This window comes from Pogonomyrmex barbatus, unplaced genomic scaffold (assembly GCF_055798465.1).
Source record: "Pogonomyrmex barbatus isolate J1 unplaced genomic scaffold, ASM5579846v1 scaffold5, whole genome shotgun sequence".
Classification (NCBI taxonomy): domain Eukaryota; kingdom Metazoa; phylum Arthropoda; class Insecta; order Hymenoptera; family Formicidae; genus Pogonomyrmex; species Pogonomyrmex barbatus.
The window spans coordinates 11,504,381-11,522,485 of NW_028297149.1; the positions used below are offsets into that span (position 1 = coordinate 11,504,381).

Sequence of the window (18,105 nt, forward strand, 5' to 3'; positions counted from 1 at the left end):
GCTTTACTTAAGCCCTCCTCTGCTTGCAATAACGAGTTTAACGTGCGGCTGTTGTGTCAGCATGATTATCTGCCTTACGATCCAATCGAATAATCTGCCCCATATAGCTATTTAATTCAAGTCCTTCTTATCTTTAATACGTTAAAAAAAAAAAAATAAAAGCGCGTTTTTTTTATGACTTACATTTTTTTTCTCTTATTGTTTGAAAAAAACACTTCATAGGTATATTAATTTAAAAATAAATTATGCGTGTCTACGTAAAAAATGGGTATAAAATAAAAGTAAAATGGCGAATACATATTACTGTAATATTTGTCTCTAAAATTTTGCGTTAGTATAAATAAAATTAAAACATTTTATAAGTAATTTTTTTATAAATAATATACAACACAAATGCGCGCGACACGCGCGCTATATATTTTTTTGAACAGAGAGAAGAAAATTATTACTTTCGAATTTCCATGTTAACACGCCTTTTTTAAAAGTAAAAAATTAAATATATTCAAGGAAAAATTAAAATTTAAAATGATAGAGTTTTATCATAAAATATTGGATTTTATTTATTCGTAATTTTTCGAATCGATATGAATTTTTGATCTCTAATTAGTCAAATAGTTATTTTTAACTGTTGCATAATAATTACTCTAAATAGTCAGGCTAATGTCAGGCGATGTAAGCAAAATAAACTTATGCATTACTTTAGAACCTTGTCGCGAAACTTCAATCAGAAAGGAATTTCCATCAGATTGTTTTTATTACTTTCCACACTTTAACTTCGCGCAATTTATAAAATTATGCATTGATGGACTTCGTGGTATTTCTGACATTTTTTAATATTCCACATCGCAATGCGCGAGAACAATGAGAGTGCCAGTACAATGCGAAAAATTGCGTATATAAATGAAATTCAGTAAAATACCTTTCCACTTTGTGCGTATAGTCGTGATTACTCTCCGTTCGGCACTGACTTTTTTATAAATTGCAAAATATATATTTGCAATACATGTATGTTAATATACATTTCCCAGAGTGAGCGAATTAAATTTTAACATAATTAAAAAAAGCTCCATCTGGAGATTATATTGTTAATGATTCCATTGTTAATGAAATCGTTTTATTATAATTAACATGTTTTGTAAACAAGTGGATTAAATTAAGTAGAAAAATTTTTTTTACCTTGCGATTTCAATAATAACTAATGATAAATTAATCAATAATTTAAATTTATTACTAATATAATTTTTTTGTCATTCAGATAAATGGAAACATTAACTTTTTACTTATGTATTATTAAGAATATTAGAATGTTATAATAACATCTGTGTAACATGGTTGTAATACAATAAAAAAAATATTACAAAGCTAAATAAGAAAGTTAAGAAACAATTTTTCTTTCCTTTATGAAAGTATAAAGTATAGCATGAAGAATCAAATTGAGATCATCAGATACTGTAAAAACAACATCCAATTTTCTTTGAAATACAGGGAGATATAACGTTAAGCTTTAAGAACGTTTACTGTGTAGTAAGTGAAATTATATGAAATTAGCGAAGGTATTTGCTTTATACCATAAATAAACATGAATATGTGTTCCACTACATTTCATCTGACATACATCTGGCATTCAGTCTTGTACGGTTTAGAACGTGTACGTGTTGACGGGTCCATATCATCGTTTATTCGACATCTCAAAACATGTTCTAGATAAATAAGAGAAAATAATAGCGCTAAAAGAAGTGGTATGAACCATAAGACGTGCGACTCCAAAAATAGGCAGACTTTTCAAACGGATTAGGAGCGAAAGCGCGCTTGGAATCTTTTAAGGTGGACGCATGATATAAACGGTGAAATCTTTTCTTTCCTGATTCGCGCGCCTTTTATTTCCTCAATTCCGTCTTACTATATCGTTCTCATTCTCTCTGCAATGTATTTCTTAATAAATGAACCACTTTAATCTCGCGCTAGAAAGTATCCGAGGCTTGTAATTCGCCTTTCCTATTTCGTCGGTGAAACAAGACGATTAATCAGTATTGCACCTGACAAATAATTTGCACACTTGTGTGCACGTATACATCGCTATCTTATATATGTATACATTTCCAAAAACTTTTTGTGCGAGAATATTTTTTGTAAATTACACAATAATTTTGCTCTCATTTATTGTATTTTAAAACGTAATGTGAGGTGTAAAATATATATATATATATATATATATATATATATATATATATATAATAAATTATGTATTACATTTGATTTTTATAAAGCTAAAATTTTATAAAGCTTGATTTAGTCTCATATTGTAAAGAGATTTTTGATTAATGATTTGCGCACAGAGAGATTAATTATCCAAAATTGACACGCATCTCTGACACGTGAAGATTATGATGATGACGTCGTTGGCCGTGATCGCCTGTTTGCTCAGTGCGGTCGATGGAGCTGGGATACTTCCCTTCCAAGTCAGGAGCTACTATACCATGTACGATCCGTTGCTGAAGAGGCTCTCTGCGAGAGGTCACGAGAGTGATCTCGCGGTGACGCACTTCTCTCGGGGGATACGCCCGGCCAACTTCAACGAACGTGAACGTTTCGTCCACTTTCCCGAATGCGATCGACACAGTATCATTTCCCACACACGTCACGATTTGACAAAGTATGTGATACTTGATACGTTATTCGCTGATGACTAGTAACTTGTGAGTCATCCGAAAATGAAGAGGATTATCAATATGAAGGAGCACTTTGATTTGAATGTGAATGAAATTTTTGCTTCCGATTGCTTCCTAAGTATCGCTTATGCTCTAAATATGCTAAAAATAGCTGGCACTATCAGCATATTGTTGAATTATCGCGATCTGAATGAGATCGGAAGGAATCCTGAGAATTCAAGCTACATCCCTAACTTCTTCAGTCCTTACACTAGGCAAATGAGTTTACTTGAAAGCTCGATTAATATGGTGCTCCTACTGATCGTCAAGCTGGGGGTCCTTATAGGTGAGGAATCAAATGCGTGAAATTTACCCTCAAAATTGCTGTTAGAAATTAATGCCTATCGATATTACGATTATTTTTCAGCGTGAGATCGATAAGACGCCATAGATCCATGTTCGAAATTCCATTTGGTACTATCGCAATAACAAGATTAATAATTATGTTATCACACGCTTTTTGTATTCATTTTCAATATAGCGATTTTTTTCGTCAAAACTTTTTTTTACTGAAAAAGATATATATATATATAAACCTGTGTCAATTCTATTGTTATTTCGTTAATAAAAATATCTAGTGGACACTGTTTTCAACAGGATTATCTAGGTAAAAAAAAAAAATAGATATAACGTTAGTATTACAAACATGCATCAAATTTCTAAAATACCAAAAATACCCATCAATATGTTTAGCCATTAATCTGCATTATACAATCGATCATATCAAATGATCATTATCCGAAAGGCCAACCGCAGGTAACCCTAAATCCGAGTTGGATCGAGTTATGAGGTCGCGAGAAAGTACTTGGGGCACGATTTGCCCGACTTTGATGTTCTGCACTCCAGGATATCGCTGATCCTGACGAACGGCCATCCGGCCGTGAGCCAGGCACGGTCCTCTGGCGTCATGATTTAAGGAAATCGGAGGTATTCATATTCCGATATCGGGTCTGAAGCCACTGCCCATGAATCTCCAGGATTATCTCGACTCTCAGAGCAGAAACGGCGTTATTTACTTTAGTCTGGGATCGCAAATAGACACGTCCACTATACCGAACCAGGTGTTTGCCGCCCTTTACCGGGCATTCGAGCAAGTACCGCAGCAAATACTGTGGACGTGCGCCAAAGAGAGAATGCCCTCGCTGGCGGGAAACGTTAAGTGCATCGAATGGGCGCCACACCACTCTCCCGTATTGTGTACGTATAACTTCTTTTTTTTTTTTGTTTCGGCGCGGGATTAAACGTCGAAAGAAGCTTATCCGCGAAGGTCACGTAAAGAGCACTTCCCCTTCGGTGTATACGTCGTAAGAGAAGTTCTTGGGATGGATGTCGATTGAATGCTAGAAAGAATTTTCAAACGTTCTGATTTCGTTGCCTTTTCTTATCGCGCGTATTCCCTGCGATCGAAATCTCTGCAAAAAGTAAAGAATTTTCTGAATTAACCTGATCTTAGATCGTCACGATGAAGCCATATTTAATTTGAGCGCAGATATCTTTAAAGGCATCACATGCAAAAAATATGCAACTCGATCTAATTTATCGTCCTTTTTCCTTAAAATTTTATATAAAAATTCTCTTTTTATGATTATTAAAAATGTAAAATAATTTTCAGTAATAGTATAACAAGAGAATGCTATTAATTTCTTTTATTAGAAGTCATAAATTTAATCATAGAGATTGACGATTATCGAATGACGAGATACTCGGATACTACATTTTAACGATTATAGAAATTTTAATTTAATTAAAATTGCGATAAATTAGAAGTCGTATAATTCATAAAAAAAGTAGAGTTATTCTAATTTGCGCAAGGCTGCCTTTCCAGAATTTCCAGTAAACTTGATTGCCCTCCAGCCCTCGCCGATCACGCCATTGGTATTTGACGATGGTGAATCCCACACATATATACGTGGAAGGAATAATGCGTATTGCCATATCGCCGGGCAAATCATTTATTTATTACGACATCATTAGCCAACGATCGCATAAAACCCATTCGAAGTTTGCATTATCGTTAAATAATCCGCGGGTCAATTTGTTCGAATATTGAACGGCTTTTAATGTCGATTACGAATTTACCACTTGTTTCTTATTAAAGCAGCACGACGGGAATATCTAGCGCGAGCTAAATCTTACGCGAGGCGGATCAGAAATCAGGAAAGGAAAATAGTTGGCTTTAAACTGATCGTGGAATTCACACATGCATGATGCATGCCTCGTATTTCAAAATCATTCTGCATGAAATATTCTGTATATTTAAATATTTATAGGTGTATTCTCTCCCGAATCGCAAACAGACCGCTTAATAATTGCCACGTGATTTTACGTGGCAATATCGTATGATTTTATTCTTCATACAATCTTTTATACAGCAACTGTTTTATGACTTGGCAGATAATCAATGCTTTAGAAAATGCGATGGGTAAAAATAATTGCGTCTGTATCCATAATATATGCATATCTGCACAATTCATACGATCTATATTCATGCGCGGGAACACGTGATTCGTTTTATATTTTCCTTTTATTTTTTTGTAATAGTGCCATTCGCATATATATATACACCTGAAGAGAAACAAATTATTTTCAGGTATTCCTGTTTTTTCCCTTAAAACCACTGCCGCGTGACCAACGCTTTTCATGGAATTCCATTTTCGCTATATTATGCAATCAACCTCGTTATCCTTATTACGTCGCTTTATCCGTTATTACAGCTTTATTTGTGCGCTTAAATGTTAAACGTGCTATCCAAGAGTCATCGCCACTTGTAACGTTCTCTAATTTTGAAGTAAAAGATTGAAGAAAGCTATTAAAATTTTTAATTAGTTATGAAATGGCGTCGAACATGAAGTTCCATTTAAAAGATGAAAGTAAATGTAAAGAATTAATTCAAATCAGAGACGAGGGAAAAGAGAATACAAAAGTTTAAAATCTGCAATTCTCATTTCTAAAAGTTATCAGTTTAAATATACTCTTTGTGACATTTTTTTATAATACGATGTAAATATATACCGTGAACAAAAGTTATAAGTAGCTTCATAAAATATATCATTCGAATTATGCGACTGCTAATTGCAGAGAGCTGCTCATATAAGTTCTTAAAAATATTATTATTATTATAATTTATTTCCTTCTATAAAAAGATCTCTGTCAAATTTTGGAAATAATAAGAGAGAAGAGAATCTCTTATATTTAAAACTTTTCCAATTTATTAAAAAATTCTTTTGATCTCATGTTATGTAATTGTCGTTTGAATTTTCCTGCAGTTATCAGTTGACTCGACTGAAGTGTTAAAGATTCTAATAATAATCCCGTAAAAAAAAAAAAAAGAGAAAGGTTATCGATATCGCGAATACCTATCGAAACCATCTGCTTCAATGAGTAGGCAGGACCTATCAAGCATCTGTTGCAACAAGTTATTGGATGTCTACCGGGTAATTGTCAGGTGAACGACCGTAATCTCAGATTAATTGAACCTCTCCCTCGTTACTCGAAATCCTAATGTAGCTTAACATAGCTCGGCAAAGACTTAAAGACAGCTGAGACGCGGCTTTTTACACAGTTCTAGAGCGGAAAGACGATGACGATGAAATTACATTTCTACAAATTCAAAGTACAAAAGGTTTCAATCTCTGTTTCATCTCTGTAAGATGCAATTATAACGAGATTCTACGCTTATTCGCAACTATCGCGAATAAATTATATCTTCCAAAAACCACAATTTAAATTTATTGCTTTCAATAGGCGAGGCCCTGATGCCAAAGCGGATATGCTTGTTGGAGTTGCACTATTGAGTTTTTCTGAGCCGATCTATGCGTTCGCGATGTACCTGTCCTTTATAGTTTTTATCCCAGATATATAACCGCCCCGAGTGAAGCAGAATGCAGTGCAATTGACAAAAACATCAGAAGATTTATTCATTCTTTTGCATATATGAATATTGTTAAACAAACCGCCGTATTACCGTAATTGCTGATATGATTATATAATGCCATGTTGCATGATGTGATATTTCAGACGGACGTATTTAACATGATAATTAAGTATATTTCTACAATAAAATTTATCTTTTTGTAAAAAAAAAAAACGGACGCGTGGAAAATGAGACACATGTAACTATAAAAAAAAAAAAAAAAAAAAAATTTACTGTTTTCTTCTTTAACGTGGCCGATTCAATTGAGATAAATTATATCGTTATCTTAACAACGAGCCTTTTACAACGAGCCTTTGTTTTATCTCTGGTATAAATTATTCTCCAAAACACACGGCAAAACGGCTCAAGCATAACCTAGTGTGTGCACACTCGCACATACTCGGTTTCAGCGATACAATGGTGGCGCACCGTTACATTAATTGTAAGAGTCGTCTTATACTACGGAAAGAAGCTTTTGCATATTCCAGCCTTATATCACTCACGCGCTTTATTATAAATGTGCAGGCGGCACAGAGAGCCAAAACAGGAAACCGGAAAAGCCAAGCGAGCGCGCTTGGCTCTCGTAGGGAGAATAAAAGCGCAGTATAAATTGGGGTAAAGCCGTCGGCTCCTTTGTGCCCTCTGTGAATGCAATTCAATAAAGTGTTTAGAGCGAAAGCGGCACAAAAGAAGTCTGGCGATAAATGACAATTTGCTGAAGTTGGCAATTACGGTGAAGTACGCTGCTGCTGAAAGGTGGGCTTAATGGAAAGTTGTTAACAAGAAGTAGGCAACAATAGAAGATAGACCGATAGGGAGACGTCAACGTGAGTCCATCTATGATTTTTTTTTTCTCCAGAGTAATTTGCACGGTCAAAAGTGCTCATTAAAGCCACTCCTATAATTTTATGCCAAAATAATAAGTCTCTCGCGTAAATCTAATTTATTATAATTCTCATCACCCTGTCCGAGCCCACTGTCCGACCCAGTTGATTTATCGTTTGTGCGGACTGGTTACGTATATCTGACAAGCGAGATTTATAAAGCTAAGGTTTCACGTTGATGCTAAAATACCAGCTATAATTTTCAACACAAATACGAAAAGCGCGCGTCTGACTATTTTTCACTTAAACAACGACTTAAATCTCTCTTATCTAACCTTTAATCATTTTTAAAATAAGGAATTTTCCACGATTTTGGTAATTACTTTAGTACGCATTTCCGATAATTAATACATTTTAATGATGCGTATATCGCGCACGTTATACTCAATATTTTAAATACCGGAAAAGTACAGTATCGTACGATAACAAATATTGTCAGTTTTTTACCCGTTAAGTTATCTTTAACGAGCTTTTCAAGAGAAAATAGTTTTTCGCATTGTTTCCCATGTTTGCAAAATATTCTCGCGCAAAATATTAATAACAACCACGAAAGTTTCCGATTGATCATGGCACATCTAACGAACTGACGTTCGCCGGTTTGCGACACGTCATTGAATTTTCATTATCCATAGACTGACAATAATATCGAATAAGTGTCGATATAATATCGCGTGCTGAATGACAACGTATCCGTTTGCGGAGAGGTTTCCTTCCGTTCTCGTTACATAACGTTTCTTTCTTTTTTTTTGTTTTTTTTTTTTTTTTCATCGTCTCGTCGCTGGCAGAAATGGGACGGTAGCTGTAGAACGGATGCTGTGCATCTAATGAGCCTCTCGTTCCTATCTGACGAGTGCGGATGAGTGTGTGCCCTGTTCAGTCTCACGTCGTCGTCGTCGTCGTCGTCGTCGAGTAGCGACATTCTTGAGCGCGCACTTGTATCGTGAAGAGAAACCAACGAGCGTGCATTATTCTTTTTTTTTCATCGCGAAGAAAGACGTGTCGCATTTCCGTTTGACCGCGATTGCGGATTAATTTAAACAATTTTTTTACACGATCTAATTTACATAGCAATAATGGTATAATTCACACGATCTAATTTATATTTACAATTTAATTTGACGCTATTGCTAGCTAAGTTGTACCGCCTTTCGTGGCAAATAAAGCCAGAAGGAGCGGCGATGTCCTTAGAGTTGCGATGTTCATTACTTAAAGTCATACTGATCGATACACAGCACACACACACACACACACACACACACACACACACACACACACACACACACACATACACACGCGCGCGCGCGCGCGCGCGCACACACACACACCACAGTCCCATTTCGCGTGTGTGTGTCATTGTTATGAATTCCCTTTATGTGTGCTTCATATTGAATTTACGTTTCAAACTGCGCGCATAGTATGCGCTACGTATGTGACAGCTTTCTGTCTATATCGCTTGAAGTTTCGCTCGCTTCTGCTTGAATAGGCAACGATCGAGCGGATCCGTGAAAGACAAATACACGAAATATAGGTTACACATATCGCCCCGTTGCGCTTTTACGCCCTTCGAACATGAGGTCGCAAGTATCGAGCCCTTTTTTAAGACACGGGCATCTGCCCATACGGGAGGTGAATTGTTATCGACGAACGTCTCTTCCAGTTTGCATTTTTCTCCGCCGAGCTCCTCTCGTCGAATCTTTTTTTCAGGATGATTGCTCGTACGTTTGGCAAGTTTCCGCCGCGGAACGTTGCGAGTGGGTGAGGAACACCGAAGACTGCTACTCAGACTCGATGATTCAGTACACGGTGCTGTTGTTCTGCTACTTCAGATCTGAAGACATGGCGGTGTTTGCGGGCGGTTTGCTCCTCGTTCTTCTTTGGCTGCTCTACCTATTTCTGATTTTAGGGACTACAGCGGACAACTTGTAAGTTTGATTGGTATTTATCGTCAATAATATATTTATCATCGGAAAGACGGCATAATTTTCGGACTTTTGCATGTCAAAAAAATCTTCATTAAATCTTTGCTAAATTGCAATTTGAATCATAGTGCATTCTTTTAAGAAATAAACACGACGTTATAAAAAGTAAGTATACATTTGTAAAATTATTATTTTTGTATACGCTTGTCAATTAAATAAAAATATTCACTATGAATGCACAATCGTGGAATCGTAATAATAACGCACGCGAGTAACAATGAAATTGCGCCTTTTCTTGGTACCGAAATCGAGAACTTTGGCAAAGTTCAATTCCGATGGAAACGTGTTACCGAATATAGATGATTACGTAACTACAACGAATTTTAATTTCTGGCAACTAACCAAGCCAATAACCGAAAGATTCATACTTCCCCGTATTTCAACCGTCTACGTTCTATGGAGCGGTTTCTTTCAAAATGATAAACGAAGGGGTTTCTCTATTCTTTCGGATTATACAAATATCAAGGAAAAATGGCGGCTTGCCATGCTTGTAGAAGCACATCCAATAACAGAAGGATTCGGAATCCCAAAAAAACTGAAATTTTCTGGTCACGCATCCAAGTATTTAAGTATCGGCATTGTCGTGCTAGTATAATTTTTATCTCAAATATATATATATATATATATATAATTATATACAGGAATTGTCATTAATTTACGAGCTCAACATGCATATCGTGTAACACAAAGTGCAAGCGATAAATCTGTAACGATGTGATTTACCAAAATTAAAGCACATACCTCGCATTCGATACCTCGCTTCCTCTCACGTTCTGGCAATCATTTCCTAAATCTATCTCTGATATCTTTAAAGTTCGTCAAGGAATTTCGTAGCATTTATTTTGCTGCGTTTAATGGTAGAAACATGACGGTGCTTATATTAGCCAAGTTTGTTGGAGTTCAGCTTTGATGTGTAACCAGTATAATAGTTAAAACTCAGTTAAGAGGGTAAATTTACTTTTCCTGTAAATAACATACTCTCCGCGTGCAGTGAGATAGCGAATGCGACGTTAGTTGAATAATGTGCCTCAAACGAGCGTTAGCCAAAAGTCACTTCCTTTCCAAGCCAACTGCTTTACGTGTCTTGCAATGCTCCATTAATGGAGTCGCTACACACACATATAATTATTGTTATAATAAACATTAAAATCACCGTTTAAATATATAAATTTTAACGCTACCACTATAGAGATATAATTTCATAATACATGCAAGGAGTTTGGAAAAAAATAATTTTTAATAAAGAACGAAAAAAAAAACGAAGAAAGAAGAGACTTGATTTTTAATTTACAGGTTAAATGAAACGGTAATAACGTTCACGTACGTATATACAGCAGAAAGTTTGAATCAATAAATGATAGAACGAATTTTATAAGAAAAATATAAATTGAAATTATATAAATGAAAAGTTTATTCCAATAATGAATCTACTTACAAGAATTCAATTCTAGGTTTTAAGATCAAGACCTTGGTTTTATTGATCCAGCAAGAAACTTTTAATTACGATACGAATCGAAACGAACACGCTGTGGTATAAATAGACGCCGTAAATAATTCATTCACGACATTTTCATTCCAGTTTTTGTCCAGCACTGGCGGTAATAGCCGGTGTAATGCGCCTATCGGATAGCATAGCAGGAGTGACGATATTGGCATTCGGAAACGGCGCGCCTGACATCTTCACGTCCCTCGTGACGAGAGGCGACGAGGCGATAATAATGTTCACCGAATTAATCAGCGCAGGTGTCTTCGTGACCTCGATGATCGCTGGTTCCGTCGCGATAATTAAGCCCTTTAAAGTTTCGCTCAAGTCCCTCATGAGGGTCGCCTGTTTTTATATCGTTTCTGTGTGCTGGATAAACTATGTGGTGTGGGACGAGATGGTTTACCTCTGGGAGGCCGTAAGTACGTCTACTATCTTTATTCAAATCCGATAAGCTAATATTGGTCGACTCTTCCCTGTCCGCCGCCATATGTAACGATTCTCTATTTGGCATTTAGACACTAATCGATCGTATCATTCATGAGCACGATAAAAATAAATTGCTTTTCTATTTCTTTCCGTTTTCATCGAGCTTTTTTAACTATCGACTTGCAATTGACGGATGATTCTAACGAGTACAATCATAAAAGAATCTTTTGCATACGGAAGGAGATGGTACGCAAGAGAGAGAAAAAGATTGCGATATTTTTTCTATCTTCATACATCCGTTTATTAAATGTTATCGATTATTATCTCGTATAAGAGAAGGTACGGAGGAACATGATTAATTATTATTCGTAATGCTCTCAAATGCTAATGCCAATGATTTATGCATGAATACTCAAATAGAATAAATATGTGATCTCAACCGTTTCAACCTATGTCAACTGAACTGAAGAATGGAAGGGTTAACTCGTATTAGTAATAACTTCCATAAATTCTACTTGAATTTCGAATTTCCCTGCGAATTATCAAGAAATAAATAACAAAAATTATGTGTCTTATAATATTACATAAACGTATTATTGACGTTTTATATGTGTATATGTATGATTACAATTTTATTAAAACAATATTATTCAAATTAAACATTTAAATGCATAATTAAATGCCAAGTGAAGTGATTAAGCTGTGATATTGATTTTGTTATGATAGGCAATGATAGAAATAATTGTAGAATAGTATTTGGTAAATTATTGATATTTCGCAAAACACAAAATCGGTTAGGTCACGCTCAGTGAGAAAATTTATTTGCGGGAAGCCATAAGTGGTTTCATTCCGGAATAACGATAATTCTTCGGCGAATTTAATTAAGCTACGCCGCAGTCTCTCCACCACTTGCCCGACTGGGCAATCTGACTGTCTATGAATTTTTGCGGGATTCCGCGGCAAGGAATTCGTTTCACCGGGAAAACAGGGATTATTGTTGCAATGGATAAAGTCCATAGAAATAATCTTGCGCCCGAACAAAGCGGTATACATAAAGGCTATTATTAAACCACGCATAAAGCCGTCGAATATCATGATTCAGCTTTTTCATATCGCGCGACGAGATGGTAAAGAGATAGATGGACAGAAATTCAATTTTTATTCATCTAAATGCTTAATGGTTCGTCTAGGCAACGCCAGTCTTAATATGACTGTACATGTATAAATCTCGCAAGAAAAACTCACGCTGAGCTCAGTGTGCATATTGTCTTATTATTTACTTCATTAAGAGCTCTTAAAATTCCGCCTCCGGCATTATTTCCTTTTTCTGTTCGTATATTAAGAAGAAAGGGGTAATTAAGACCTTTTTTCTTTAATTAAGAAGAAAAGGCGGGTGTCACCCACGTTTTTTTTTTTTGTGTAATATCATGTATGTAGACCATTCATTATTTCGTACGCGGTATGCGTAGGAAAATAACCCACATTAATGCTTCTTAATGCTGATACATTTTAATTGCAGGCTTTATCCTGGTCTATGCACTGTTCATCGTGGTAGTCATGATAACGCAAGCATATGAAATCAGAGAGGAGAATTTGAAAAGTAAAGTCTTCGACTTACGAATTATTTACGAATGTATACGAAAGTTTTTAACATTTAAATATCTCAAGCGATAAACACTGAAATCTCATGACTTTGAAAAAAAATACAAGTTTACATTAACAACATTTTTCTCGCGCGTGCAAAGAGAGCTACTTGTTTCTGTGGGAGTTCTAGTTCACGGAGAAAGATATATTCTTGAGATACCTCTATGCCCAAAATTTTATGATCAATGTGCATTCGAGAACTATTTCTATTCTAAAGCGAGAAATATCTCTCTTCACAATCCATGAGTTCGCTGCAATGTGAAAAAGATGGGCCCCTTCCTTATCGCCTACAGAAAATTTTCACCATACTAAGTATCGATCTTCTTTTCCCGAGAACATTCTTATGTACTTTCAGCCAGGATCCCAAGTGTGCCCGATCCAGACGTCCTGCATACTTACTTGGCGAACAGAGACACAGGCGCCATTCCCAAGATTCCCAGTAGAACCCGACCTTTTGGCTTACATGCCAAGCTAGGTACTGAGCGTCGTTTTTACGACTCGTCGCACATATCCATGTCTTTGGCTCTTTTGAATTTTTCAATAGTTCGAATTTTTTTCCGAAACGATGCCATTATTTTCGCTATGCATCGAAGGCTCATAATATACGGATCTTTATTAAAATTATCTATCAAATATTTATTTAAAAGTTTAGCTTATAAGATATATAATTTGTTACCAATTATTGATTATTTTCAATATAAATATTTGCATATTTTCATAATTTGCAATAAAAAAAAATGTGTAATAAATATTTAATAAATGTTTTTGGTACAAACAAAAGTTTAGAGTAAAATTTATTTATAAATTTTATTTTCAATGTTAAAAAATTCAAATTCTTAAAATAGATTTAATAAATTCTCCTAAAATATCAAATATATTCATATATGACTCGAATTTCATGTTTTTACGTGCTTATATACGTTTGTCATCAGATATCGCCGTAGCAATGGAGTTAGAGAGAGCCAAGATACGGGGCGAATCTGTCCAGTTAAGTCCGGAAATTAGTGACTACATTTCCGACCGACCAAAAGGTCTCTTCAGGGAATTTTTGTACGACGTCAATCCGATTAGCGAAGACGATTGGAAGAAATCGAATATATTTTTTAAGCTCATCTTAATTGTACGCTCACCCGTCATGTTATTATTACAACTGTTTATACCGGTTGTAAATCCTACCGTCGAGAAAAGAGGCTGGTCAAAATTACTAAATTGTTTCCAGTTATGCGTAACACCTACGATCAGTTTATTTCTATTGAACGGTTAGTCACTCATCCGTACTTCTATACATATATCACATAATTATAAATTATTTTAATTACGTTGAATTTTTGGAATGGGAGGCTTTTAAAACTGACTGTTTTAATCTGACTTAAAGTCAGAGCATACTTTTTGCGAAATGCTGTTTAAATAAGGTGATGAAAAAAAATTTAATTTTTCTGTTAAAATATTAAAAATAGCTGCGTATTGCTTCCTGATATTTCTCCCGTATATTCTTTCTTCGTGAATAATTTCCAACGATATTATAAAAAGGTTCTCCGGAACGTTTTCTGTTATAAAACAGTGATAGATATGAAATCCAGACAAACGGTACAATAATGTATAATCGTATCGACACTTGATACCATAACGGTCGGTACCACTCAACTTCAATTTCATTTTAACTGTTTTATTGCAGTTTGGCAAACGACTTTTGGCAATTTGCCGATGGTGCCGATATTCCTCGTTGTCGGCACCATAATTGGTGTAATTGTATTTCTAACGACGCACGTGGATCGCGTTCCAAAGTTCCATAATGTGAGTACTTTTCTTTAGTAGGAAAAATCGCCGGAGTTTTCCAAGCGCTCGGGACATTCAAAGAAAAGAAAAAAAAAAAAAGAAAAAATAAAATAAGCGTTATCAATATTCCAGGTCTTTGCATTTTTGGGATTTTTGGCTGCCATGTTGACGGTTTATTTGGTGGCCAGAGAGGTCATGGGGGTACTCAAATGCATAGGATACGCATGCAGTATATCCGACGCCATGCTGGGTATCACTTTTCTTGCATGGGGAAACAGCATCGGAGGTGAGCCGCGTGAAAAATGCTTCTTTTAAAGTAGTTTAAGGCAGTGTACGCGATAACCAAAAACACACAGTCGACAAGATTGTACTTTTGTATATTGACTTTCCAGAGTGTTGGACAAAACGAAATAACAAGCAAAGTACCTATGACGTTAAGACATTTTTCACCGATTACAATTTTTTAAAGTTTTCTCTCAATATTTAATATCTTTTGTTTCGTTCGTCAGCGATAAATTTTACAATATTTATATAAACTAATTCGTGACTCCGTCTAGATCTCATAGCGAACGTCGCTATCGCCAGACGGGGATTTCCGCGCATGGGATATGCAGCTTGTTTCGGCGGGCCGATGTTTAACACTCTACTGGGACTCGGGCTAACCTACGGCATCAGCGCTGCTGCTGATCCCGAACAGCAGACGAAGATCAGGATAGGCGATATGGCACCGGGCTGCCTAGCTTTTCTTCTATTCTCACTAGTGGCCACTATAATTTACCTGAACATCACGGGAGCTATCGCACGTCGCTCTTACGGCGGTCTCTTATATTCGATCTACTTTGCCTTCATTCTCATACAATTTTTAAGCGAATTACACGTTATACATCCCCTCGGAACTGATCACAGGCCAGACGTATAAGATTAATGTCCCATTTATTTAACATGCGGCTTCGTTAGCCGTTTTTTTTTTTCTTTTTTTTATATCATTATGTAATATAAATGCAAAATAATGAAAGGTCTTTGCAATTAGCCGAGTATCATCCCCTATCTTTCCCTATTTTCGAGGTAACGTCAGTGTTACGAGGATAAGGTATCCGTAAGAGAGTAAAAAATATGGAAGAGCGTTTCTCTCTCATGAATTATGTTAAATGAGTCAAGATTATACAGGATACAGGCAGAGATGCATTTTTAACATGGGGCGGAAGGCAAGCTTCGTAGGAAAATGTTTGGGCACCGGATATATACGCGGAGGAAAAGGCGGGCAGGCGAGCGACGTCAGGTCGTTTTTAGACATTTCCCCGGAGAGAACGAGGTGTCCCGTTTCCGACCGAAACCGGTTAGTATGGCCACCATAACGCCGAAACGGAAACCACAAGTCATGAGGCGGTTAGGAGTCTTGGTACGCGTCAGTTTTAAATTTTACATTGCGCCGTACATCATGGTAACCTCGAGTGCTACACAGACCTGCGTAATTGAATCCGTTATTAGGTGAGGGACACAGTTCCAACGTGCAAACATTTTTTACACAACGTTTCTCATTTTCTTTCGAACGCAATAAAAGAAGTGGACGTTAAATTATTTTTATCCTTTTACGTCCTTCTTCTACGAGCGCGTTTTAATCGATCATGAAGAGTGCCCCACTTCTACTGCATTTTCCTGAAATTTTCTTTGACAAATTTGTAGCTAATTATTCTTCAACAGAAATGAGTCACCTACAGTTTCTTTTTTTTTTTTTTTTTTCAAAGTAATTAACAATTTAATTTAAAGAACTTGTGGCTAATTAAGCTTCTTGGAAGAGAAATAGATGATAAATAGATGGATATCCTTCATTCTTTTATGTAAAATTTACTTTTAATGAAATTTTAATTTTTAAACAGGATTATAAAAAAAAAAGGATAGAAAAGTGTCACTATGTTTATTTTTAAGCAATAAAGAATTAATAGACACTAACAAAATCTAACAAAAAAAAAATTAATTAGTTTCAACAAAGAATAATTTTTTAATTTTTCACTTTAATATGTTTATCGTCCAATCTCCTTTTAGAGAGAATAGAAGAAAATCAAAAGTATAGCAGATGTAACATTGACGTTGTTCGACCTCTTCCACACCTCTTCCTCTTTCTGCCTCCTTTGCTACAGATATTGCCGGAGAATTGCTTCTGCTGGTCTCTTTCAACGTGTGTACCGAGATAGGTCTCCATTGTCTTCACGCGAAAGTTTAATTCCGAACCGCCTCTACCTTCCGTTCCCCTTTTGCTCTATCAAAGTACCGATAGAACGATGAACAAGGATGAAGATAGACCAAAGTTTTGCCATTGCAAAATTCGGATCTTCTTTGTGTTAGTATCTGCGTACATAGAGACGAGCTATTTTCAGAAGAAGCGGAGACTATTCACGGAATAGCTTTCTTTATGTATATTGGAAGAGATATGAACGAAGAGATTAGACTTTGCCGTTTAAGCGGCAAAGTCTTCCGGATGTACGATGCGTTATAACGATTTGTTTTTACTTGTCACCTTTACCTTTGATATTTCAGCACATTCGACATGCGTTTATACAAAACGCGCCCATCCGACAAGGTAATTCATTATTCTCAATTAATTCGTCGCACAGAACATATAGGCGCGACACCTGTTGTTCTCGATATACATAAATAATATTTAATTGTGTGTAATTAATGTTCATCAATATAAAATATACACCCCATTTAACATTTGCCGGAAGTGAATGTTATTGAACGTTGTAGCGAGCCAGCAAAAATCACACATACGAAGGATTTAGTTAAATATTTATCTTCGATCAAATTAATCATCTCGTTAAAATGAAAAGCATATCAATTGCTACCGTCGTGAAAACAGTATGTTACGTTATAAACAAGAATATTTTACGAAACATTAAGCAGAAATGTTAGATTGCAACGCGATGACGTAACATCATATGTTTGCTTATATTCAGTACTCTTGTAAATCGCTCTCGAGTGTACAAAGATCAAAACTGATGAATTAATATATGTATTTCTTTTTCGGAGATATGGAACTTCTTAACACATTTAATAAGCGATTATTTCTTATCGCATTCTCTCTCTCTCCCTCTCTCTTTCTCTATCCAATTATTATGAATTTTACATAAAAAAATAAATCTTTCTAGTAAGTATTCCGCTTTTTAATGAAACGAAAATTCGCTGACGAATATTGAATAAGTTCGTAGAAGTAAAGAAAACTTTATCGAACCATATATTAGGGGTCGACCCCTCGTCTAGACGAAAGACTGGATCGGTGCCCAGCATCCGT

At 35.8% G+C, this 18,105-nt stretch overlaps 2 protein-coding genes across 4 annotated transcripts; both read left to right on the top strand.

Annotated features, from left to right (window-relative positions):
* Positions 1-2,320: 2,320 nt before the first annotated feature.
* On the top strand, positions 2,321-6,043 carry LOC105431605 (UDP-glucosyltransferase 2). Its single transcript, XM_089081963.1, is given in 3 exon segments — positions 2,321-3,010; positions 3,492-3,603; positions 3,605-6,043. Coding segments are annotated over 3 exon segments (1,083 nt in total). The 5' UTR covers positions 2,321-2,384; the 3' UTR covers positions 3,950-6,043.
* A 1,543-nt stretch (positions 6,044-7,586) lies between these two features.
* On the top strand, positions 7,587-17,530 carry LOC105431559 (mitochondrial sodium/calcium exchanger protein). 3 transcript variants are annotated; one of them, XM_089081956.1, is made up of 8 exons: positions 7,587-9,427; positions 11,064-11,389; positions 12,916-12,996; positions 13,396-13,515; positions 13,973-14,299; positions 14,716-14,834; positions 14,949-15,102; positions 15,374-17,530. In XM_089081956.1, the coding sequence occupies exons 1-8, from the start codon at positions 9,075-9,077 to the stop codon at positions 15,733-15,735; spliced, it is 1,842 nt and encodes a 613-aa protein (XP_088938082.1). In that variant the 5' UTR covers positions 7,587-9,074; the 3' UTR covers positions 15,736-17,530. The 3 variants fall into 3 exon arrangements, with proteins under 3 accessions (XP_088938082.1, XP_088938081.1, XP_088938080.1); XM_089081955.1 differs by lacking the exon at positions 12,916-12,996 and having other exon boundaries at positions 7,587-9,131; positions 9,210-9,427; XM_089081954.1 differs by lacking the exon at positions 12,916-12,996.
* The last annotated feature ends 575 nt before the right edge of the window (positions 17,531-18,105 follow it).

Bases quoted from the DNA above. Each gene is read 5' to 3' on its own strand.
- LOC105431559 (XM_089081956.1), top strand. From the start codon at position 9,075: ATGAGGTCGCAAGTATCGAGCCCTTTTTTAAGACACGGGCATCTGCCC. The intron at 9,428-11,063 runs GTAAGTTTGATT...TTTTCATTCCAG, and splicing joins GGGACTACAGCGGACAACTT to TTTTTGTCCAGCACTGGCGG. The intron at 15,103-15,373 runs GTGAGCCGCGTG...GACTCCGTCTAG, and splicing joins ATGGGGAAACAGCATCGGAG to ATCTCATAGCGAACGTCGCT.